Source organism: Zea mays, chromosome 1 (genome assembly GCF_902167145.1).
Source record: "Zea mays cultivar B73 chromosome 1, Zm-B73-REFERENCE-NAM-5.0, whole genome shotgun sequence".
Lineage (NCBI taxonomy): Eukaryota > Viridiplantae > Streptophyta > Magnoliopsida > Poales > Poaceae > Zea > Zea mays.
Genome location: NC_050096.1, coordinates 8,581,551 through 8,608,247, shown reverse-complemented (window position 1 = coordinate 8,608,247; position 26,697 = coordinate 8,581,551). Strand labels below are relative to the sequence as shown.

The 26,697-nt window shown below is 44.5% G+C and overlaps 2 protein-coding genes across 7 annotated transcripts; one reads left to right on the top strand and one right to left on the bottom strand.

The window, feature by feature from the left end:
- Positions 1 to 549: 549 nt before the first annotated feature.
- LOC100278544 (DUF3527 domain protein) lies at positions 550 to 5,867 on the top strand. Of its 6 annotated transcripts, none has more exons than XM_008673832.3 (3): positions 550 to 2,156; positions 3,616 to 5,261; positions 5,387 to 5,816. In XM_008673832.3, the coding sequence occupies exons 2-3, from the start codon at positions 3,672 to 3,674 to the stop codon at positions 5,408 to 5,410; spliced, it is 1,614 nt and encodes a 537-aa protein (XP_008672054.1). In that variant the 5' UTR covers positions 550 to 2,156; positions 3,616 to 3,671; the 3' UTR covers positions 5,411 to 5,816. The 6 variants fall into 6 exon arrangements, with proteins under 6 accessions (XP_008672054.1, XP_008672040.1, XP_035821810.1 ...); XM_008673818.3 differs by having other exon boundaries at positions 5,364 to 5,816; XM_035965917.1 differs by having other exon boundaries at positions 824 to 3,158; positions 5,397 to 5,867.
- A 1,826-nt stretch (positions 5,868 to 7,693) lies between these two features.
- Positions 7,694 to 10,640, bottom strand: LOC100193874 (60S ribosomal protein L23-like). Its single transcript, NM_001138952.1, has 4 exons — positions 10,616 to 10,640; positions 10,193 to 10,477; positions 8,055 to 8,096; positions 7,694 to 7,966 (listed from the first exon to the last, which is right to left on the bottom strand). The coding sequence occupies exons 1-4, from the start codon at positions 10,626 to 10,628 to the stop codon at positions 7,884 to 7,886; spliced, it is 423 nt and encodes a 140-aa protein (NP_001132424.1). The 5' UTR covers positions 10,629 to 10,640; the 3' UTR covers positions 7,694 to 7,883.
- Between the last annotated feature and the right edge of the window lie 16,057 nt (positions 10,641 to 26,697).

Here is a 26,697-nt window from a genome sequence, read left to right as displayed (position 1 = left end):
CTACACATACCAGGACGTACACGCCTCGTTTCATCAGTTTGTGTGTTCACCGAATGGCCCGGAACGCAGAAGGAGGCTGGAGGCAGAGCGACGACGCGCAGGCGCACGCGCCGGTCCGGGTGTGTCTAGGTTTGGCTGGGTCAAAAGCTAGCTAAGCTGCTCTGGATCATCGTGCACGGGCGGGCGGGCGGGTGTGAGGAAACGCGGCGAAAGGCAACAAAAGACTGGGCGGCGGACACACAGAAGAGTCGTTCGCGCGCAGCCGGGTCTCCGGAGGTGGCCGTTAGCGGTGGGCGCCTCGAGGCCGCCGGGGCTGCATGACTAGACGTACACGTCATATCCACTTCTCCTTCTCGCCATCGTCATCCAAGCTAGCGCCTACATTTCCTGCACGGTCGCTTGGACCGTTCGTTCAATGTCGCTGTGGCTCCCCGATCCCAACCGAGATTGTGCGTCTGTGTGCTCGTGCTTACAACTGTTCCAGAGGGCTGACCGGCCCAGTAGCGTCCATACTGCAATGTTGTCTTTGCAAGGTGTAAAAGCTAAACTCAAGGACGATGCCGACAAACAAAAAAAAAGGACCGTCTTCCGCTCGTGACGCCACACGACACCACCCCCCTCCTCGTCCTCCTCCTGTTCCTGTCCTTGTCCGCCGGCCCACCCACTGGGCCACTACGGCGAGGGAGCTAGCGCCCGAGTCCCAGCCGCAACGTTCGGCCACGAGCACGATGCAGCAGCAGCCGCGAACCCCGAGTGCGAGTGGGAATTGGCGGAAGCAACGGGGAATAATTCCCGCACCGCAACCGCGAACCTCTCTCTTTTCTTCTTCTTCTCCTCCTCCTCACAGCATCGGAAGCACGCAATCACGCGTGCCAAGAACTGAGCCCCCGAGCAGATCCGCGTCCGCGCGCGCCAGGGCCTGGTTTTTCTAGTCCCGTCCCTTCCCCCAACCCCAACCAGGTCTCCGCCGCCGCTGCGGTCCATCGGTTCGGTCTCCCGACTTCACTTTCACATGGCCTGCCGTGCCGCGTCTCTCCCACGCCACTCTCGCCGGTCACCAGATCGTCGCTCGCTTCCGTTATTAACCCGTTTTGTAGCTGATTCCGGGGCTCCTGCTGCCCGCGGTCCACCCTTCGGTCAGCTAATAACGCCTCCGCCTCTTCCCTTCCCTCCCTTCCCCCTTGGGCTTGGGCCCTGCCCATTAAACTCGAGCAGGGCACTGTTTCTACAACGTTTGCCGTTCTCGACCGACCATTGATGGCCACGAAGAGTTAAGCCCTGCTCTGGGAAGGGCACTGTTTCTTTAGCTTCCATGCGTAGTAGGCACGCGGCGCACGCAGGCAGGCAGGCGGGCATGGAAAAGGGAACTGTAGCGCCCACGCGTTACCGACCGAGAGAGAGAGAGTCGAGCGAGTCCTCCACGTCCGCCTCCGCCCCCCAAACCAAAGGCATACAAGCCGTCGTGTGTTAATGGAAACGGACAAGTGTGAGGAGGAGGAGCAAAGCCAGCAGCCTTTTTTCCCTTGACGCCTCGCCTCGCCTCGCCTTGCTGCCCCCTCCTCCCGTTCTCGAACAGGTCAAGCCGCGCCTCCTCTCGCCTGCCTGCGTCCTTGCTCTTCCTCCTCCTCCCTTTGCCCGTCGTCCGCTCCGCTTCGTTGTCTCATCCGCTGCCGTTCTAGCAAGCGGGGCAGCGTCGCGCCTCGGCCTGATGCTCCACCACGCTCCAGTCCACAGCCTCCCCGGTCCTTCTCGTTCCCGTTGAGAGCGGCGGCTTGCCCGGCCCCCGGGTCCTCTTCACCTCACCTAACCTTGTTTCTAGTTTCGGTCCGTCGGTTGGTGCCTCGTCGGCTGCCTCTCGCTGCTTGGCCCGTTTCTTCCTGGGGTCGCGGGCCTGGAGTACACAAGTATATAATCTTCCCGGCCGTCGTCTTCTCTTTCTCGACCTGCCTCTCTTCGCATTGGCCCGTTCCCGTTCCTCGCTCCCTGCTGCTCCTTCCGAGACAGACTGCCTGGGATCGAAGCACACGATAGGAGAGACCTCCTCTGTCGTCTGTGCCTGGGTGAGAGGTCGGGTGGTGGTGGCAGTGCTTGGATGCTTCACGCGAGGCCTTGGATGGTGGATGCTGCGTGCTGCTGGTCTCTGCGCTGCGCCTGAGGTGAGGAATCCGGTGCTTCCCTCCACTTCTCTTCTCCTGCCTTTTTTTTCTGGGCCAAAGTGATCATGTAGTATCTTTCGCTTGGAGATTCTTTTCAGCTTAAATTACTGTTGGTGTAGATTAAGCGTGTCTGGTTCCTGGTTTTAATTACTTCTTGCCTTGACAGAGGAAAAGGAAAGATGGATGCAACTTCCTTTCCTGTTTCTCTCTCTCTCTCTCTCTAACCCATACATAGCTTTCCTTTGCTGCCGTGTTAAAGGCAGCATAGCAACAAAGCGATTTCCCGTTGCACCCGGCCGTTCTTTCCCGTTGCACCCGGCCGTTCTTTACGCCGGTGATGAAGAACGCATTTAAGGTCATCCTTTTCGGCTGGGCTTTACTACCGCTCTTTTGCAGCGTGGGCGCGGCTGCGACTTTTGTTTTTAATGGCACTTTTCTTTTACTACAGTAATTAATCATGTGGTTCAAGAGTCCTCTTCATCTCTTTCATCTTTGCTCCTGTACTTATTACTGCTTCTGTACCTGCACTCTGTTCACCTCTCTCGCTACGGAGCAAAGATGCATCAGCCGTCCTTCCTAGTTCAGAACCTGTTTTGCGAGTACCGGCGCCCACGTTCTTGCTGGCCACTGTCCGTTTGTTTGACAGGAGACGGCGGTGAAACAGTAATACTAGCTGTTTATCAGCCTTTCAGCTTAAGCAAACCAAGCACGTACAGTCAGTACGACGGTACTGCCCTGTCCCTCCTTGTGTCGTTAAGACAAGGAACGCCTTTAGATGTGCTGTTGATGGATACAGTGTACGCCATGGATCATCATACTACCAAGCAAGTTTTAGGGTGTGGTGTAACTGCATGCCATTTATATGGTGCCCCTGGTACTTGAGAGGAATTAATGTGCTGGGGGGGGGGGTGCTGAGGACGGAGGTTAGCTGTGCCTGCTCCCATTTGGAGGGACGAAGTTTTATCCTGTGGTTACTGCTTGTCGATGTCAAGCAATTTTTATGTGAGCACTTCTGCGCCACTCATGCGTATACCTACTACCTCCACTACTCCAGTTTTAATGTTTTATTTTTGAGCAGAGGATGATCCATAGAAAAAAATGGAGTTTAATTTGAAACATCACATGGGTACTTGTACTTCTCTATGAGCTGTTAATCACTTGCAATATTTTTATTTCTAATTTGATTGATCAGCCATGAAATCACGCCACATGTTCCTCAGTTGATTGTATGAGCATGTTACATGTTCCTTGCTTGCATGTATGATCTCCGTGGCAAATTCTGAAAAATATAGAGAGAACATGTCTCTCTATATTTTCAGCTCTTTCTGATGTGGTCTGTCAGTGTCACCAGAGACAGCCAACCGGGATTTCTTCAGTTTTAAAGTACAGTATATGGTAGCCGGCCACATTTGGCTCTCTTTGGGTCTGATCTGTTATATGTTATTGCTGTGCTGCGCAGGTACTCTAGAGATTAGTTTGGCCGCATCCTCCGTATCTTCTACTTCTTGACCAGGGATGGAGCTTGTATACATGGAAAGGAGAAACGGATCGTACGACGATGGCGCGGTTCCAGAGTTCAGTGGAAGGGGGGCTGGAGGGGATCAGGATCAGGACCCGCCCGCTGCTGCATCCGAGGTCCAGTCTGACTCGCGTCAGACACCGGACGAGAAGAAGAGCAAGGGCTGCCAATCATGCCGTGACCCATTCTGTTCATGCAGCGGCGGCACGCCCCACTCGGAACTGTTCCCCCCACATCCCGCCAAGATGATGATCCTGGAGTTCCTCATCGCGAGCCTCAGGCACCCGACAAGAACCCACAACGTCAGTGATCTCGACGACCTGATCGCCGACGGGGTCAGCCAAGGGAGCGTGGTAAACCTCGGCCCTTCTGAGAAGAAGGTGCTGGAATCTCTGCACGCCATGGTAAACGCCAAGACGAGGCCGAAGAGCCCGTCGCCGTTCATGGCGGGATCTAAGCTGAGGAAAATCCGGTCCAAGTCCCACGTCATAACGCAGTCGGAAATACTGAAGCTCATCTCTCCTGAGACGTGGGAAGCCTCCTCCTTCCCTGGGGCGTCTCCGATGATCGGCGGAGGCACGGCTGAGGACGGCGTCCATGGGAACAAGCCGCCGCCGCCGTGCTGCTCGTCTGTGAGCTCAAACCAGCATGTTCTGTCACGGTGCCCGTCGTCCCTCAGCGCATGCCTTCTACAGTGCATATGGAAGGATGGCCTGCCTCATTTTGAGCTGTCACTGGACGATCATCCCATTGCGGTGTACGCTGCAAGTCCAGTCAGGGTGCTGGAGAAGGACAGGGCCTTCGACTACGTCTACATGATCCATTCGGGAGAGCAAGGAAGAAAAGACTGGATGGGCCACTCGAGCAACGTGTCCAGACTTGTGGGCAAGGTGAAGGTGTCAAGTTCTCTTGTTCTTAACCCAGACAAGTCAGGTCTTTTGGAAACCGAGTTTGTTCTGTATGGTTCTCCGGACGACTATCTTAGGCAGATGCGCAGTCCCTACAGCGTGCCGAAAGGGAAGGGCCTTGTCAGGAGGGTGACAGAGATCATGAGAGCAGGCAATGTTTCCGCTAGCCCGAGACATCCCTGGAAGCTGGGCAAATCTTCCTCTCATCAGTTCGACGACTTGGCTGGAGTACTTGAAGGTGAAATGATCAGTGCTGGAGGATCAGACCTGGTGAGTCTCAAGGCCGACGATCTGCCGTCCAACCAAGAATTAGCAGCGATTGTGGTGAGGGAACAGCGGCGCAGACGACGGAAAGAGCCTGTTTCGGGTGGCTGGGGCCTCAAGTTCCTTGAGAAAGCAGGACTGAATCGCCCACAAGGCACTGAAGAAACTGATGTTCAGAACAGTGATGGTGCCACACATTGTGTAACTGTTGTTGTCCCCAGAGGCTACCACGGCGGCGTGGTATCAAAGAGTAGTCGCCCGTCAGGCCTCGTCGAGAGATGGAGATCTGGAGGACGCTGTGACTGCGGCGGATGGGATCTTGGCTGCCCCATCAGAGTGCTCAACGGTGATGGATGTGGCTCCTTGCCTGAAGGAGAGTCACGGGACAGAAGGTCGGTAGAGATATCGATCAAGGTAACTAACATCGAGCTTGTTTGCAGTAAACTTTTATGGTTTTCTTTCATACATCGTAATTGCTGCTAAGCCATTTGTGGTTTTTGTTTATGAGTAATTCAGGGCTGGTCTGATCTTTACACCAGTACTTTGCAGGGTGCAAAGAATGAGACAATGTTGAAGCTCGTGAATATCACGGAGGACTTGTACATCCTCTACTTCGACTCGAGTATTTCACCATTGCAGTGCTTCTCAACAGGGATAGCGATTGTGCACAGCCGAGCGCCAGAGCTTTGCCCCAAACTGTGAATTGCGCACAGCCAGGCACGCACCCGAGCTTTGCCCCCCAAACTGTGAATTGCAAAGCTTGGTGTAGCTGAATTACAAAGATTCGTGAAGCACTATGTACATGTAGATAGTAGAATGGGAATAATTCTTGTTATTTTTAACTTATATAATTTTGAGAGAGAAAAGCAGGCAGCTGTTTTCAGACTGCTTTTAAATCATCAATCTGTTGGTTTGGCCGATTGAGCGAAAGCTAAGAAACATGAATTACAAATCATGTTTCGTTAACAATTACGATTTTTTGAATCCCTTGATAAATATATAGATCTCTTATATTGACTAGATGATTGGGCTACTGTCGATCTACCAAAAATCATAAAAATTTCTTTAAAAAGTTATAGATATAATTTTAATATATAATTCTTTATATCTCCTAAAATAGAATAAATTAAAACGTAAAAATTCAATATATTAATAAAGTGCGTATATAAAAATGATTGTGCAAAGGTTTTTACCATTTAGTAATTTCAACAGTGGAAATATTTATAGATTACATAATAAATATTGAATGTGTTGATAACATTTTCTATAAAATGTAGTCATTTAAATTTAATAAAGAATGACATACCAATTTTATGCCAGAGTAAAGATACATACCTGAAAAGGAACGTTTCCCACAAATCAGGGGTTTGAACCATGTCAGCAGCGATTTGAGAGCGAGCATCCACGTAATAGCTAGGTAATTTTTTGAATCTTTATTTTAAATACAATTACATCTTTGGCAAAGCTAACGACGAAATAAGTAAAAAAAAATACATGACCATACAGATGAGAGGAAGGATGATGACCGCAAAACAATTCGGCGGCAAGGGAAACAATTCACGATGAAATAAAAGCAATAAACAATACCAAATCCGGTTGGAAAAGAAACAACTCACACGATAGCAGGATGTGACCAATACCAACAAATTTGCAGACGTGAAAAGAATACGTGGTATACGAACAGTAGAGTGCACATGAGCAAACAAAGTTCACGGAAAATTCTATATAATAAAAGTAGGATTAAAATTTCTGATAAGTTTAAATTAAAAAACGGCTAAAATATTTTTTATTATTACATCTAAAATATTACGAATTTGAAATTAAAATTTTGTATATAATAAAAGTAGGATGGAAAGGATGTGTATAATTTTTTTTAAGTCTTTTCTGAACTTTGTTAATTCATGTACACAAAAGCCTCGTATGTACTGGATATATTCCCTACGAACAGAAAGTCCACCTTTGAACAAAATAAATATTAAAACATACATGAAAATCTGGTCAAGTTAAATTCAATAAAGCATGACATGGTATTTTTTGGCTGAGCAAACATACCTGAGAAAGATCGTTTCCAGTATAAATCAACAGAGATTCGCGAGCTAGAATCGATGTCATCGGAGATTTGCGACCGAGATTAAAAGGTGATTTGGCTGGCATTAAACAATGCAGCCTCGTCATAACTGGTAATATTTTGAATTTTAACTGAAAATACAACAATTACATGTTCGACAGTAACGTAAACAAAGGAAAAACATCTCAGCTAATTGTCAGAATTAACGACGACAAAGGTAAAATTATAGATGGTAGAATGATGACCGCAAAACAATTCGGCTACAGTGAACAAATACCAAATCCTGGTGGATGGGAAACAATTTACATGATAGTAGAATGTGAGTGTAGCCAATACCAACAAATTCGCTTCAAGTATAAATCAACAGAGATTCGCGAGCTAGAATCGATGTCATCGGAGATTTGCGACCGAGATTAAAAGGTGATTTGGCTGGCATTAAACAATGCAGCCTCGTCATAACTGGTAATATTTTGAATTTTAACTAAAAATACAACAATTACATGTTCGACAGTAACGTAAACAAAGGAAAAACATCTCAGCTAATTGTCAGAATTAACGACGACAAAGGTAAAATTATAGATGGTAGAATGATGACCGCAAAACAATTCGGCTAATTGTAGATGGTAGAATGATGACCGCAAAACAATTCGGCTACAGTGAACAAATACCAAATCCGGGTGGATGGGAAACAATATGATAGTAGAATGTGAGTGTAGCCAATACCAACAAATTCGCAGTCACAAAAGTATACGTGGCATACAAACAAGAAGTCCGCTTTAGAACAAAATAAATAATATAACCATCTCAGACAGCAAACTTGAGGCAACCAGGGTAGACAAATTTCTGTTCACTACAAAATTGAGTGACCAAACATAAAAGGAGCCATCAAGTCCAATAGCACCCTTACAACAGCTGCAACACACAATTGAGATGATCATACTCAAGTCTAAACACATTCCAACAAGCTCTCAAACGATGGCATTTGCTGCACTAGCGATCCTAGGCCAAAGGTCAGCACACTCCTTGCCGATAGGTCCAGTGATTGCAGAACCTGCAAGAGAGACATTGTAAGTTCGTTTCATGCCTTGCCAAACAGCACTTGGCTGATGATGATGGAGGAATCTCAGGTTGTATCATACCTTTCATCTCACCCTTGGGATTCACAATCACTCCAGCATTATCTGCAAATGAAATGCAGCAGTTATTTAACAATTAATAACAAGAACAAAGCCAGATAGTATAGAGTTGAAATGACGAGAACACATAAAGAAACACACATTCCACAGAACCAAAACCTTTAACAAGGAAACATCATCATAACAAATTAAAAAATATATATGTCTCATGGCCAGTCCCAAAGTTTCATTGCAGCGATGCCACTACCCAAGGCAATGGAATATGAGACCATTTTCAAATGGAGGAAGGCTCTCAAAGATGAAAATCCTTGCAAGCAAACCTCTACAGATAAAAACTTAATATTTGACGTTTGCTTTGGAATATGCAAACATGTAATGTTTGCTCCAAAAAAGCTGAAGAACCTCGGAGCCCTTCCGTCAGTAAGCAATAAGCAGGGTGTTGCTATCCCCAGTTAACACACCATAGAACATCAACCAAACATTTGTAACTAGGGATAGCCTGGTTCAATTAACAATTAACAAGCAACAAAAAACAAAAAGACAAATGTAAATGCAATGAATGAAAAGTAAATGTAATATTGTGGTATTGTCTGCCTCATGGCCAGTCCCAAAGTTTCATTGCAGCAACGCCGCTACCAAGGGCAATGGAATATGAGGTCGCCTTCAGATGGAGAAATTCCTATGGAAAATCTCAACACCCAAAGGCTTAATATATGACGTTTGCCTGGGAATATACAAACATGCATTGTTTGCTCCACAATAAGGCTGAAGGACATGGACGTCCAACCATCAAATAAATAATCTGTGTTCAGTGTCTATGAAATGTTCCCTAATCCACAAATCAAAATGTGTAACATCTTTTGTAACATTTACAAGTAAAAACTAGTAAAATTCAACAATAATGTGAACCAGTAAAAACAACAGGATAACAAAACAACTCGCGACCAAGTGGATACCATAATACTGAACATATACGAAAGTAAACACAACATTGCATCATGAAGCTGAAATGTATGAAATATGATCCTCATGGCCAGTCCAAAATTTTCATGGCAGCGACGCTGCTACACAAGGCAATGGAATATGAGGCTGCCCTCTAACGGATAATATCCATGAAAGAGCAAACTTTCAATGGAAATTCTCAACATCAGAAGGCTTAATCTATGACGTTTGCTTTGGAATATGCAGACACTATCGACTTCTACTCCAGCAAAAGCTAGAGACCCTCATGGCCCTCCCGTCAAATGAATTTCAACCCTAAAGCACTGAGCATATGTACCAAGGACCAGCAAAAGTAAATCGAAAGCCAATCTAAGCACATCAACATCGCTTGATCTAAGTGAAACATGTAGCAAAGTAAACACACAACATTGCATCATGAAACTGAGATGTATGAAATATGAGCCTCATGGCCAGTCCCAAATTTTCATGGCGGCGACGCTGCTACACAAGGCGATGGAATATGAGGCTGCCCTCTAATGGATAATATCCACGAAAGAGCAAACTTTCAATGGAAATCCTCAACATCAGAAGGCTTAATCTATGACGTTTGCTTTGGAATATGCAGACACTATCGACTTCTGCTCCAGCAAAAGCTAGAGAGCCTCGCGGCCCTCCCGTCAAATAAATTTCAACCCTATAGCACGGAGCATATGTACCAAATACCAGCAAAAGTAAATCGAAAGCCAATCTAAGCACATCAACATCGCTTGATCTAAGTGAAACATGTACCAAAGTAAACACACAACATTGCATCATGAAACTGAGATGTACGTAATATGAGCCTCATGGCCAGTCCCAAATTTTAATGGCGGCGACGCTGCTACACAAGGCGATGGAATATGAGGCTGCCCTCTAATGGATAATATCCACGAAAGAGCAAACTTTCAATGGAAATCCTCAACATCAGAAGGCTTAATCTATGACGTTTGCTTTGGAATATGCAGACATTATCGACTTCTGCTCCAGAAAAAGCTAGAGAGCCTCGCGGCCCTCCCGTCAAATAAATTTCAACCCTAAAGTAGATACTATGCCTGTGTCACAAGAAACACCGAAACTCCAAAAGTAAATCGAAAGCCCATCTAAGCACATCGACAACGCTTGATCTAAACAGTTATCGGTGGGTGGAATAGGGTCGCTACCTTCGAAGTACATGTAGACACCGTCCTTGCGACGCCACGGCTTGCGCTGGCGGACGATGACGGCAGGCATCACTTTCTTCCTGAGGTCGGGCTTTCCCTTCTTGACGGTGGCCATGACCATGTCGCCGACGCAGGCGGACGGGAGGCGGTTGAGGCGGCCCTTGATTCCCTTGACGGAGATGATGTAGAGGTTCTTCGCGCCCGTGTTGTCCGCGCAGTTCACCGTGGCCGCCACCGGTAGACCCAGTGACATGCGGAACTTGTTCCCAGCCGAACCTCCCCTACCTGGATCACATCACGAGACACCACAGCAAGCGAGAACTCGATTACAGACGCAGACCAAACGAGAGCTCGCACCACCACGATGGATAATCAATTGACAAGGACACGGGCAAATCTAGCCTGGGAATGGAGACGGCTTACCTCGCTTCGACATGACGGCGGCTGGTGTTGGAACCGATCCGTAGGATTTCACCTAGCTCTCTGATTATATAGGACTTGGGAACTAGGGTTTTGGACGCCTGACGAACCTGCCCTCGGCGCCGTTAGGGCACTGGTTTCCTGTGGGAGGGTCGCGAGGTCTTTGCGCGCGAGGTTTCATGATATCGGCGGCCCTGGGTTTCTAACGGGCCAGGCTTGGAAGAGGATGCAGGTTAAATGGGCCGCGCGTACTAAACTTTGAAGTAAACGATTCTTGCAATTTTACATCTTGTTTGTTAAATTTATATTAATTTAATATAATCATTTAAAATTTGATCTAAATGTTGTATTTTTTAACGGAACGGACTTCACGCGGGAATAATTCCCCGTCGGGGATGGGACGACGAGGATGGAGAATTTTTGTCCCTACGGAAACGAGGATGATGAGTCATTTTTTATGGGGAGTTCCTCGTTCAATATGGTCGAGATAGTCATGCTAATGGGTTGAAACCTACCCAAAGCTACTCTCACCCATCACAAATGAGTAATTTTATTCAACCCAATAATTCAACTAAAAAAACTAGCCTAAGACGTCCAAAAGCTAGCGGATTAAACCCATTACGAAACCTATAGAAGACACATGGGAGATTCAAGTTCACTAAAGTGGATACATTACTTTGTTCGGACTAAAACATTTCACTCAGTGCATATGATTCATGAATGGACCCCGCGTGATAATTTACCAAATTTTATAGATATCTAAATATATCCACATGTGGCCCCACCTTAGAAGTCAGACCCTAAATTAAAACATGTCGTTCACGCCTTAAAAATTTCACAATTTTTTTAAAAAATTTTAAAATGAGTAAGGATGACAATCTAGTAATTTGTGTGTCATGGTGTAGCTAGATCCATGTGTGAGTTCCACCTTAGAAATTGAACCTTGAAATTAAAATATCGCATTCACATCTTAGTTTTTTCATAAAATTGAAATATCGCATTCACATCTTATTTGACGGATCAACATGAGGCCCACAAACAACGACAATATTTTAATCGACATTTGTCCGCGAACTATAGACATTTCGTATAGCCTCCTCACAGTTTATGTTGTGCGACACAAAAAGGTTTTGAAAAGATCTATGTATACCCTCCAGTGTGGTGAATCATTCTTATGCCGATTCCAATACGCTGGAGCAGCTGCTCGATTGAAAGGGCCTGCAGCATGAAAATTGCTCTAGGGACTAGGATTGAGGCGAGCTATTTCAGAGGCTGATGTGTAGTTATTATCTTTCTTTTGGCATGAGTTCTGCCTTCATTAAGAGGTGAAAAGTAATGTGCAATAGAAGGGAGCTTGACAAGCTCTCGAGGTGAAGATACACATGGACAGAGGTCTGAGAAAAAAACAACCTTGTCACGATCTCACAGAATTGTTTGCACCCCTAAAGAGTGATAGGTTCTCCTTAACACGCCCCCTGGAGCGAATAAAGCGAACTTTGTTCGAATATTCTTCGATTTTGTTCTTTCCAAATGTTCCACATTATGTAGATCGTGACACCGCTGAAATTCCTTCTATGACTTTTCGGGAAGTGGGCCTCCATCCTCTCCCACCAATCACCCTAGATCTGTGGTGCTCCGCGGATCGGCCTGCTACGGTAGAGACATGTTCTCCTAAGCGAGGACACGAATCCAAAACTCTTGCGCAAAAGGGCCAGCCAGACATAAATGAATCCGGATTCCATAGGTCTGTTGCAAATGGTACAAGCCGTTTGATGAGGACAGCCGCGTCGCACAAGGTTATCCACTATGAGAAACTTATTTTGGATGAGAACACAAGCGAATATTTTACATTTGTTTTCCGCTTTGGCACGCCAAATGAGATCATGTTTGTGGCCACAGTAGGAGTCGATGAACCAGGCTCGATAAGCAGACTTGGAGGAGTAAATGTCGTATGACGTCCATTTCCAAGTAATGACATCTTTGACATCTTGCTGTAGGTGGATTTGTTGTAGCATAATCCAGAGTGCGACAAACTCCTCGATTTCCACGGTTGTTGTGTTTTTCCTTCTTAACGGGTTGATCCAGGCGCCACATGTTAGTGAGAGCACCTAGAGGGGGTGAATAGATGATCATGTAAAATCAAACACTAAATAAACACAAAACTTAGTTATTAAGGTGTCAGCGTGACTAAGTGGTTTTGAAGCGAGTTCTTGTGGATAAAACAATCACAATGAAGGCAACACAAGAGACACGCGACTTTTATCTCGTGGTTCGGCCAAGTAACGCTTGCGTACTTCCGTGTTGTGTCGTCCCAATGGACGAGGGTTGCACTCAACCCCTTTCGAGCGATCCAATGATCAACTTGAATACCACGGCTTTCTTCCTTATAGTCTTTTTCTCGTCTACGAGGAATCTCCATAATTTGGAGTCTCTCACCCTTACAATTGAGATCACAAAGAAGGCACATAGTAAGGTTGGGAAGAGCAACACACACAAGACTCAAATCCGCAGCACACACACGCACACAAGCCAAGACTTGAGCTCGAAACTTAGCACAGAGAGTTCACAACTCGAACGGAGCTCAAATCACTAACACAATCGATCAAATGTGCGGAGGCGGAGTGTGGGAGTCTTGGAATGCTTAGTGAATGCTTGAGTGACTCCTCCATACGCCTAGGGGTCCCTTCTATAGCCCCAAGGCAGCTAGGAGTCGTTGGAGACAATCTTGGAAGGTAATTCCTGCCTTCTGTCGAGTGGCGCACCGGACAGTCCGGTGCGCCACCGGACATCCACCGTAGCCTGTCCGATGCACGATTTCCTTCCAAATCAGGCACAGTCGACCGTTGCAGCTCCAGGTGTAGGATCTAGGACACCGGCTAGAGGGGGGTGAATAGACGGTTTTGACTAAAATCAACAATACTAAATAAATTTAATCAATACAACAAGAGGAATAAATTATCTAGTGTCAATAAGTAAACAATGTATGAAAAACAACTACGGAGATTGAATACTTGAAGAACAATAAGCAAATCACTAATCAATTGCAAAGCAATAGGTAATGCTAGAAGGAATAGACACCGAAATTTATCCCGTGGTATCGGTGATTTGCCGATCACCCCTAATCCACGTTGAGGTGGACTTCAAGCTCTCACTTGCTCCTCTATCAAGACACGACTTGATCTTTGAGCCAAGTGGACAAGAAATCACTCAATACCTCGATTCCACTAATGTCACCTTTGCCGCTCCGGCGAGGTAGGCGCGAACCCCTCACAATCCACACCGCGGCTTCTCCACAATCTTCTTGGAGAGCTCGACGGAGACAATCACCCGAGCCGTCTAGGAGGCGGCAACCTCCAAGAGTAACAAGCCAACGACGCTTGCTCGGTGTACCACCTAGTGCCTCAAGAATCACCAAATGATGCAAATGCACTAGGAACCCTCAATCTCTCACTAGAATGCAATCTCAAGCAAAGAGTGTGAGAGAGTGAGTTGGAGGATCACAAATGAGCTCAATGTGTGCAAGGAATGGCCAAGAGAGCTCTCCCACACGAGCTACCCTTCTATTTATAGCCCCCCATCTAAAACCAACCGTTATGTGCAAAAGGGGCAATTCTGCGCACACGCGGACCGTCCGTGCCCTAGGACCGGACGGTCCGCCGTACATCATAACGGCTATAATGACCGTTGAAACATGTCAGAGCTGACTCAAAAGGTGGGTCCGGACAGTCCGCCCTTCAAGGCCGGACCATCCGCGACCTGGCAAATTCAAACACCCGAGCCTCGGATCAAACGGAGTTAACACAAGCGGACCGTCCGGCTATAAATCCCGGACGGTCCGTGACCTGAGACTGTACTGTCCGGACTGGTCCCCCGGACAGTTCGTAGTACAAATCTATAAAAACACACAGTCCCTGTCCAAAACGATTTTGACACTTGCGGACCGTCCGCCCCTCACAGGCGGACCGTCCGCCTATAATTCAGGGACTGGCCCGAAGCCACCCTTCTCTGGTCATGACTGCGGACGGTCCGGCCCTAAGGCCCGGACGGTCCGCAGTGCCATAGAACACAATGTCAATACAGAAGGTCAGACTTCGGACCCCTCTGGGAGATCGCGGACGGTCCGCCCCTAAGGCCCGGACAGTCCGCGCGTCCATGACTTCGCAATTCTTCAAACATGCTTTTGAAGGAACTTTTTGACTCGCGAAATGAAGCGCTGTTAGTCCTCATGCAAATGCAACTACTTGATGCTCTATGAGGCACTAAGTTTTACACAGATCTAAGTCATTGACCCCTCTTAATAGTACGACTATCTAGCCTACTAATCCGGTCAGGTATCTTCTCTAAACTCCTCAAGACCGGCAAAAGTAAAACCTATATTATACCTTTCCGTTCATCTGATCCACAACCAATGCGGATGATCCTTCAACATTTCCTGTTCTATGTGGTCCAACCCTGCATTCTTATTTCTTCAAGAATCGTTAGTCCACAAACAGTTGTCATTAATTACCAAAACATTACCAAAGGGGCCCAGATGATTCACAATCTCCCCCTTTTTGGTAATTGATGACAACAACACATAATAAGTTAAAGAGAAGTTTAGTTTCTCCAAGTCTCTCTCATACCTAAGGATAAGATAGATCTTGGAGATGAGTTTCATAGGACTTATCTTGATTTGAAGTTCTGTCCGAGAGATAGATAAATCCCAATAAGAAACTCAGTATGTAAGAAAGGCTCCCCCTAAGTGTGTGCAGGATTGTTTGAAGTTGAAGATATAACACACATAATATATTGGAGCTTGATGGAGACTTTCCTACAATCATGGTTATCGAGGCATACAAGATATGATCCGTAGAGTGAGCGCATCAATTATAATCACACCTCGATTAACCACACACAGAGTAATTTGAACTAAAACATAGTTCATCCCACAGAATATTACAGATAATAGTCCACAGACATACGACATAGAGCTAATAGATCAAACCAGTTCCAAGTGCGTAAGACATAAACTAATGCAGGCGGCATGAAAAAGGTAAAATGCATATGCATGGTCTTAATGTCCACATAGAACCACCAACTCCCCCTAAAGGAGACGCCAGACAACTAGAAGCTTCTCATCACTTCTCTCCCCCTTTGGCATCAATTGCCACAAAGGAGAGGCCTCACTGATCACTCGGCGGAGGATGCATGTTGTAGTAATGAGTGCTGAAGGTGTCAAACAGGGAGGAGAACTGGCTAAAATCCTGCTGGAGCTGCTGATGCCTCTGACTTATATCATGCATGTTGTCATTTGTAGAAAGATTGTCAAATTGACTGGAGAGAGCACCCATGTTATCTTGAAAACTCTGTTGCATATTATTCAGCCTGGACATGATGGGATCAGTGACATTAGTGTGAATTTGATCACGAAAGTCAGAAAATTCAGAGTTGAGCGCATCCCAGTTACTGTCAAAGCGAGACTGCATGTCATCGAGGCGGTGATCCACATGTGTCATCAGGCCCTCAAAGCGAGTATCAATATGAGTCTCAAGCCCTTGCTGCATAGTGTGAAAATAAGGATCAAAGTATCCTGGAGCAGGCTCCCAATAGTGCTGAAGCTGAGGAGGAGGTGGAGGAGGAGGCATCTGCTGTCCCTCAACATTAGGAGCTGCTCCACCCTCATAGCCAGGGTCTTCCTCATCATCTGGGAAGGGGGTGAGTGGCCTGGTGAGAAACCCTATCTCATTCTTAAAAGGCCGGAATGGGGTGTGAACAATCTCGCATGGGCCCTCAAATCTTGTCTTGGATTTGATGAGAGCCATAATGTAAGGAGCATATGCTAAATTTTGATTTTTGTCTATTTTCAAATTATTAAGCTGCCTCATCATGAAAAGAACAATATTCATGACTTCACCATTCATGATGTGCTGGATGATGTTCCAGAACTTATCCCGTATTTTACTCTTATCACCACTCTTGGGAAGAATGGTGACTCTGGCAATCTTGTCGATTACAGCAGGATGATGTCTGAGTCCTGCTGTCTCTCCAAACCTCCTGGGTATACCAAGCCTGGCTGGCTCATAAAACTGCACAAAATCCTCAAAATTATCTTCAGTATAAAGATCCAGCCCAGCAGAAATGGTGTCATAGTTCAGACTGTTTGGAGCGACAAAGTCAGCAAAGGAAGCAGAATAGCGCTTGAAGCCAGTCATCCAGGTGATAGATTCTGCTTCAATATCAATCTCTGAAGTAGCCAAGAATTGCTTAACAGCCATTTCATTGAAATCTATGTGTTGGCCCATAAACTGATATAATCCACATGTTTCAAACTTAGGGATGAGACCCTCCATGACTGATTGACTGAGCAAGAAGGACCAATCAATCACCTGATGCTTGTGAAAATTGGTATCCACCAGGGTGCCCCAAAAGACATCAAACTGCAGCTGAGTGTGGAAAAACTGGATATTTGTATCAGATGGCAGAGTGTACTGGTTCACAGTCCGCCTAGAGCAGTACTCAGCCATAGAGAACCTGCGCTTTGGAAAGGTCCACCCAGAAATGTCAATGGGATAGTCAGGATGAACATGGGGAAAGTCCTCAGTATCCATAGAATCAGGGCCCCCAGCTGAGGATTGGGCCTCTGAATCAGTGGTCGGTGTATAATCATCATCATCACCTCCACGAGGACGCTTTGATTTGAAGCGACCTGCAAGTTTCTTGCGGAGACCCCCAAAACCACTGCAATAATGTGACAAACATCCATGACTAAATAGTTGATATCAATCACCACTATAAAGAGGAATGGAACTGTAATGCTCTGCCAGGGTCCGGACGGTCCGCGCTAGGGGGCCGGACTGTCCGCGCCAGAGGCCCGGACAGTCCGCGTCCACCAGGCGGACGGTCCGCGACCGACCAGGGGCGACTCCAAAGAACCCTAGCCGCCACAAAAGTTTGATTTGATGATTTTGCAGAGAATACCCATCCAAACAAGTTCAAAATTTTGCATAGCATTGACATTGAGGAGAACTATCAATCCCACCAATCAGATTTTGAAACCCACTGCTCAATTTCAGATCAGAGAGGAAACCAAATAATCTCAAAATGGAAGAAATTTGATGAAATTCACAAGATTGAAGATACCGTGATGAAGACATGTTGATGAAATGTTGCCACAAGCTGTCGGACTGTCCGCACGCAACTTCACTTCACCGTCCGCGCACACTCAACACAAGAGAGTATTTGGCGAGTGGGGAGCAAGAGAGGAAGAGCGAGTGAGCACAAATGACAAGTCTGCGGCCACTGGTCGACTTTACTGCCCTGTCGCGGACGGTCCGCGCTGGGGCGGCGGACGGTCCGCGCCCTGATGTGTGCAGACGGTCTGCGAGGCTGAACGGACTGTCCATTTCCTGATGCTGCGGACGGTCCGCGGTCCATGGGCGGACGGTCCGCGGCCTGATACTCATTTTTCAAATTGTTGTCCGCTTTCTGATTTTGAATTTCGAATCCGAGTTGGTGCTTATATATGGACATTTCGACCACTCCAAGAGTTAGTATGCATGCATATACATATTATGTAATTGAGTAGTGCAAAATTGTTGAATTAAACTATCTAGAGCAATTTGGAATGAAAAATGCACCAATAATACCAAATAAATAGCATAAAGAGCATATTTAGACCCGAGATGCAATACGACACATGTGTGATCAACTTCAAGCCACATTTGAGAGATCGATCACATTCATTTCACTTCTTAGAGAACAAAATCTTGTTTCATCCAAAGGTTTTGTAAAAATGTCTGCTAATTGATCATCCGTGCCAATGGAATAAATAGAGATATCTCCCTTGCCAACATGATCCCTTAAGAAGTGATGTCGTATATCAATATGCTTGGTTCTTGAGTGTTGGACCGGATTGGTAGCCAATTTTACCGCACTCTCATTATCACACATGAGAGGCACATTCTTGAAAATAATGCCATAGTCCAATAAGGTTTGTTTCATCCATAATAGTTGAGCACAACAATTTCCGGCCGATATATATTCCGCCTCGGCGGTAGATAGAGCAACCGAATTTTGTTTCTTAGAAGACCATGAAATAAGAGATCTACCAAGAAATTGACAACAACCGGAGGTGCTTTTTCTATCAACTTTGCACCCCACATAGTCCGAATCCGAATATCCAATTAATTCAAATTGAGCACCTTTGGGATACCATAGACCAATATTGGGAGTATACTTCAAATATCTTAGAATTCTTTTAGCGGCCTTCAAGTGAACCTCTCTAGGAGAAGCTTGAAATCGAGCACACATGCATACACTAAACATAACATCGGGCCTAGATGCGGTAATATAAAGCAAACTACAATTATTGAACGATAAAGTTTTTGATCAACCATAGTACCTCCTTCATCTAAGTCTAGATGACCATTTGTTGCCATTGGAGTCTTGATAGGCTTAGCATTTTCTAAACCAAACTTCTTGAGCATGTCCTTCAAATATTTTGATTGACTTATAAAAATTCCATCTTTCAATTGTTTGATTTGAAGGCCAAGAAAGAAGCTCAATTCTCCTATCATAGACATTTCAAATTCTTTTGACATCATTTTTCCGAACTCCTCACAAAATAATTCATTAGTAGATCCAAAAATAATATCATCAACGTAGATTTGACAAACAAATAAGTCTTTGCCAATTCTTTTAGTGAATAGAGTAGTGTCAACCTTCCCAATTTTGAAGTCTTTGGAAAGCAAGAAATCCCTAAGCCTTTCATACCAAGCGCGTGGAGCTTGCTTAAGCCCATAGAGAGCTTTAGAAAGCTTGAACACATGGTTAGGTCTTTTGGGGTCCTCAAAACCGGGAGGTTGTTCAACATACACTAGTTCACTAATCTTACCATTTAGGAAGGCACTCTTTACATCCATTTGGTAGAGCTTGATATTATGTGCACAAGCATAAGCAAGTAGAATCCGGATTGCTTCTAATCTTGCTACGGGAGCAAATGTCTCTCCAAAATCCAATCCTTCAATTTGAGTATATCCTTGTGCAACTAATCTTGCCTTGTTTCTTACTACCACACCATCTTCATTGTGCTTGTTGCGAAACACCCATTTTGTACCAATAACATTGTGGTTCTTTGGTCTCTCAACAAGCTCCCAAACTTCATTTCGAGCGAAGTTATTTAATTCTTCATGCATTGCATTCACCCAATCAACATCAAGTAGAGCTTCATCTACACGGTTAGGTTCCATACAAGATACAAAAGAGAAATGTTCACAAAACGAAGCTATGCGAGAGCGAGTTTGAACACCCTTACTAATATCACCCACAATTTGATCAACCGGGTGATCCTTCACAATGGAATGATGAATTCTTGATACCGTTTGATAATTGCTTGTTGAAGCATTGGGAGGAACCGAAGGTCTTGAAGTACCTTGATCATGAGTATCCATGGTTACATTGAATTGTTGGCTTTGGTGATCTTCCTCATTTATAGTTGAGGATGAAGGAATGGCAACCACACTATCTTCATCATCTTCTTCCTTTGGTTTTATTTCACCAATGGCCATTGTTTTCATTGCATTTATCAATTGAGTCCCCCCAACATCATCGAGATTCTCATTCTCATCTTGAGACCCATTTGTTTCATCGAATTCAACATCATATGCTTCCTCAATAATACCATGAGTTTTGTTGAAGACTCTATAAGCCTTACTATTTGATGAATATCCAAGAAGAAAACCCTCATCATATTTCTTCTCAAATTTAGAAAGCCGGCTCCCCTTTCTCAAAATATAACATTTGCAACCGAATACCCTAAAATATGAGATATTTGGCTTTCTACCAATGAGTAATTCATATGGAGTTTTCTTCAAGAGCTTGTGACAATATAGTCTATTTGATGAATGACAAGCGGTATTTATTGCCTCGGCCCAATAAGAATCCGATATACTATATTCCGCTAACATAGACCTAGCCATATCAATAAGAGTCCTATTCTTTCTTTCAACAATACCGTTTTGTTCTGGGGTATATTTGGAAGAAAATTCATGTTTGATACCCTTGTCATCACAATATTGATCAATTCTTGCATTTTTGAATTCCGACCCATTATCACTTCTAACCTTTTTGATGTCAAAATCAAATTGATTTTGAGCCAATATAGCAAATGACTTGAATGTTTCAAACACATTGGATTTGTCTCGTAGAAAATAAACCCAAGTAAATCTTGAATAGTCATCCACAATCACAAGACAATAAGAATTACCACCAATACTTACAAAAGATGTGGGCCCAAATAAATCCATGTGAAGTAATTCCAAAGGTCGATGAGTGGACATTTGACTTTTATTTGGATGAGTGTTTACCACTTGCTTACCGGCTTGACAAGAGCTACACAATTTGTTCTTTTCAAACTTCACATCTTTTAAGCCTCGAACTAAGTCATGCTTGGTTAGCCGATTGAGTTGCTTCATCCCAACATGACCAAGTCTTCTATGCCATAACCAACCTAGTGAAGCTTTTGAAAATAGGCAAGTTGTGAGCTTTGCCTCATTAGATGAGAAATCAACAAGATAAAGATTTTCATGTCTAAAACCTTTAAACTTAAGATTGCTACCATCAACACTAGAGATAATAACATCTTCAACCGTGAAATTGCAACAAAATCCTAAATCACATAATTGAGCTACGGAGAGTAAATTAAAATTCAAGGACTCAACCAATAGCACATTTGATATAGAATGATCATTTGAGATAGCAATTTTACCCAAACCTTTAACCTTTCCTTTACGATTATCTCCAAATGTGATACTATCATAATTTGAGCAATCTTCCTCACTAATTTGGGTAAACATCTTCATATCCCCGGTCATGTGTTGAGTACATCCACTATCCAACACCCAATGATTCCCTCCCGCCTTGTAGTTTACCTACAAAAGGAAATCAATCTCTTTTAGGTACCCAAACTTGCTTGGGTCCTTGGAAGTTAGTGACCAAGGTCTTTGGTACCCAAATAGCTTTCTTTTTATTTCCAACAATTGAAGTACCAACAAATTTAGCATGAACACCTTTTGCATTATGAGAAAGAACATAACAATGCTCAAAACAAGTGGAGGATACATTTTTGAACTTGGGACAATTTTTCTTAACATGTCCCTTTTTGTGACACTTGTGACACACTTTGTCACATTCTTTCACAAACAATGTCTTTTGCTTTACAAAAGCATTCTTTCCTTTCTTGGGAACATATCCAAGACCTTCACGGTTAAGAGAGCATCGTTGACTTCCCAATATGAAATCCAATTTAGTCTTACCACCATATGCCTTTTCTAGGTCATGAGTTAGAATATTTATTCTATCTACTAACACTTCATTCTCAACAATAATTTTTGATTCATCAAGAGCAATGTTATCATTGAGAGAAATTTTGCATTTATCACAAATAGAGTTAGTAGGTAGTGGTTCACTTGTAAGACTATCAAGTAAGTCACAAGTGACTCCAACATCCTTAGTGACCACCTCAACTTCATGCACAATAGATGATTTTTGAGCATCCGCAAGCTTCTCACAATTTTCTTTGAGGTCATTGTGAGAGGTCTTGAGCTCCTCAAAAGACACTTGGAGGTTTTTATACAATTCCTTCAAGGTCTTAAATTTTTCTTTTTCTTTGTGCATGTAGTCATCGGCCTCACCTAACATTCTAACAAGATCATCATATGAATAGCCATCATCATCAACATCATCGATATCATCATCATCTTTTATATCATCTAAATCGGTGATGATTTTTACCTTAACATCTCCCTTTGCCATGAGACAATGGGGGGATGAGAAGAGTGAGGGAGCTTCCTTGATGGCAATTCCGGCATTAAGCTTGGATGAGGTATCATCATCATCATCATCCGAGCTATCATCCGAGTCCCATTCAACTAAGTAGGCTTTGCCATCTTTCTTCTTGTTATAGTATTTCTTTTTCTTCTTGTCACTTTCATCTTTCCCCTTCTTCTTCTTGCTTGGGCAATTCATGGCAATGTGACCGGGTTCCCCACACTCAAAACATTTTCTATCATTGAAAGCATTTCTTCTAGATGTTTGACCTCTTCTAGGTTGACCTCTTTTCATCTTCATGAATTTATTGAATTTCCTTACAAATAAAGCCATGTCACCATCACTCTCACTTTCATTTTCTTCATCATTGCTATCTTCTTTTTCAATTGCCTTTGAGGCCTTGGCTTTGAGAGCAATAGATTCATTTTTCACCTTCTTTGCCAAACTTAAAGCATCGGCTTGTGACTTCTTAAATATATCTTGAGTGAGAATTTCTCCCAATACTTCGGTTGGAGAAGTTGTAGATAGATCACTCCTTACTAGCATTGTCACAATAGTCTCATATTTCTCCGGAAGTGATCTAAGGAACTTGTGTGTGAAATCCACATCCGGTACATTAAAACCAAGTCCTTTGAGTTCATTTACTATCTCATTCAACCGATTGAACATATCGGATACACTCTCATCTTCTTTCATAATAAATTGCTCAAACTTCCCTTTGCACACATATAGTTTGGCACTCTTCACAATTGTAGTTCCTTCATGAATTTCCATTAGTTTTATCCAAATCTCATGAGCGGTTGTGAGATTTTTGATACGATTGAACTCATTTATATCAAGAGCATCATAAAAGACATTCATGGCTTGATCAATTGTGAGGAAATTCTCATTATCACTAACGGATGGTTCAACTTCCTTCAATACAACAAATCCATCCCTAACAATTGGCCAAATTTTTCCACCCATTGCTCTAAGATGCATTGACATTCTTATTTTCCAATAATCATAATTGTTTCCATCAAAGTGCGGTGGCTTCCCAATATGCACATTGTTGTTACTAGCCATTATGTCCCACTCCGGGATGATTAGATCCACAAACAATGGAGTCCTCGGTTCTGATACCACTTGTAGGATCTAGGACACCGGCTAGAGGGGGGTGAATAGACGGTTTTGACTAAAATCAACAATACTAAATAAATTTAATCAATACAACAAGAGGAATAAATTATCTAGTGTCAATAAGTAAACAATGTATGAAAAACAACTACGGAGATTGAATACTTGAAGAACAATGAGCAAATCACTAATCAATTGCAAAGCAATAAGTAATGCTAGAAGGAATAGACACCGAAATTTATCCCGTGGTATCGGTGATTTGCCGATCACCCCTAATCCATGTTGAGGTGGACTTCAAGCTCTCACTTGCTCCTCTATCAAGACACGACTTGATCTTTGAGCCAAGTGGACAAGAAATCACTCAATACCTCGATTCCACTAATGTCACCTTTGCCGCTCCGGCGAGGTAGGCGCGAACCCCTCACAATCCACACCGCGGCTTCTCCACAATCTTCTTGGAGAGCTCGACGAAGACAATCACCCGAGCCGTCTAGGAGGCGGCAACCTCCAAGAGTAACAAGCCAACGACGCTTGCTCGGTGTACCACCTAGTGCCTCAAGAATCACCAAATGATGCAAATGCACTAGGAACCCTCAATCTCTCACTAGAATGCAATCTCAAGCAAAGAGTGTGAGAGAGTGAGTTGGAGGATCACAAATGAGCTCAATGTGTGCAAGGAATGGCCAAGAGAGCTCTCCCACACGAGCTACCCTTCTATTTATAGCCCCCCCATCTAAAACCAACCGTTATGTGCAAAAGGGGGCAATTCTGCGCACACGCGGACCGTCCGCGCCCTAGGACCGGACGGTCCGCCGTACATCATAACGGCTATAATGACCGTTGAAACATGTCAGAGCTGACTCAAAAGGTGGGTCCGGACAGTCCGCCCTTCAAGGCCGGACCGTCCGCGACCTGGCAAATTCAAACACCCGAGCCTCGGATCAAACGGAGTTAACACACGCGGACCGTCCGGCTATAAATCCCGGATGGTCCGTGACCTGAGACTGTACTGTCCGGACTGGTCCCCCGGACAGTCCGTAGTACAAATCTATAAAAACACACAGTCCCTGTCCAAAACGATTTTGACACTTGTGGACCGTCCGCCCCTCACAGGCGGACCGTCCGCCTATAATTCAGGGACTGGCCCGAAGCCACCCTTCTCTGGTCATGACTGCGGACGGTCCGGCCCTAAGGCCCGGACGGTCCGCAGTGCCATAGAACACAATGTCAATACAGAAGGTCAGACTTCGGACCCCTCTGGGAGATCACGGACGGTCCGCCCCTAAGGCCCGGACAGTCCGCGCGTCCATGACTTCGCAATTCTTCAAACATGCTTTTGAAGGAACTTTTTGACTCGCGAAATGAAGCGATGTTAGTCCTCATGCAAATGCAACTACTTGATGCTCTATGAGGCACTAAGTTTTACACAGATCGAAGTCATTGACCCCTCTTAATAGTACGGCTATCTAGCCTACTAATCCGGTCAGGTATCTTCTCTAAACTCCTCAAGACCGGCAAAAGTAAAACCTATATTATACCTTTCCGTTCATCTGATCCACAACCAATGCGGATGATCCTTCAACATTTCCTGTTCTATGTGGTCCAACCCTGCATTCTTATTTCTTCAAGAATCATTAGTCCACAAACAGTTGTCATTAATTACCAAAACATTACCAAAGGGGCCCAAATGATTCACACCGGGCTCGTTGGCGCACCGAACACTGTTCGGTGCACACCAGACAGTCCGGTGCCCCCTGCCGACCGTTGGAGCTGCCACACGTTGCCCAGAGATTTCACAGCCGACCATTGGCGCTGGCTACAGTTGGCTCACCGAACAGTCCGCTGCACCACCAGACAGTTCGGTGAATTATAGTCGTACACCGTCGTCAACTTCTGAGAGCGGCCTTTTCACCGGAGACTAGCCTGGCGCAACGAACACAGTCCGGTGCACCACCGGGCAGCCCGGTGTGCCAGTCCGAGTTGAAGTTTGGCTGCTCACAGCCAAGTCTTTTGCAATCCGATTCCTCTCTTTTCGGCACTGTTTCTAGCACTTAGACAAACAATGTTAGTTCACAAAAACAATGTACTAAGTCTAGAAACGTACCTTTTGCACCTTTCACACATTTAGCACATTAGTACTCAAATAATGTGTTGGGCATCTAATCACCAAAATACTTATAGAAATTGCCCAAGGGCACATTTCTCTTTCAATCTCCCCCTTTTTGGTGATTTATGCCAACACATCAAAAAGCAACAAAAGAAGTGCAATATCGATTCAAATGAAAGACCAAATTGTTTTGCTTACGATTTGACATATTTGGATCACTCTTTGCCACCACTTGGTTTGTCCTTGCAAATCAAATTCTTTTTCCTATCTCTAGGTCAAACACACTTGTTTGGGCAAAACGAGAGATATTCCAAGAGAAAAATTGATCAAGTGCCAAAAACTCCCCCTTTTCCCATAATCAAAATTCCCTCCCACAAGAGACCAAATTTTGCAATAAGAGTATTTTGGATAAATCAAAAGTTCTAACTCTATTGTTTTCAAAATTGATAAGTGGTAGCTGATCCATTTGCTTTGGCCTTAATTTCTCCCCCTTTGGCATTAAGCACCAAAACGCGATCATTTGTGGCCCTTTAACCTCATTGCCTCACCAAAAATGTCAATTCAAAGCAAAAGGCAAATAGAGCATAAGAATGATCTTGGAATTAATTACACTAATACCGGAGTGCAGTGGAAGTCTTTTCATTGTCCAAGTTCACCTTTCCCTTTCAATGCACCTTTGAGACTTCATCAAGTATACTCAAACAAACAGATTAGTCTCAAAGGGTCAAGTTGTAGCACATCTCCCCCTAAATATGTGCACCATTTGCATATGGACTTGTGAGGTCCGGGGAGGTATTGTACAACTTGAGCACCATAAATAAACAATAATGGATTTAAATGCATAAAGTAACATGATCAAAGGCATAGAACACATGTATGCTATAGATCAATCCAAGTTACGCAAATCTAAAACATTTAGCTCACTACGCAACCTGCAAAAGGTTTTCTCATCCAACGGCTTGGTAAAGATATCGGCTAGCTGGTTCTCGGTGCTAATATGGTACACCTCGATATCTCCCTTTTGCTGGTGGTCCCTCAGGAAGTGATGTCGGATGTC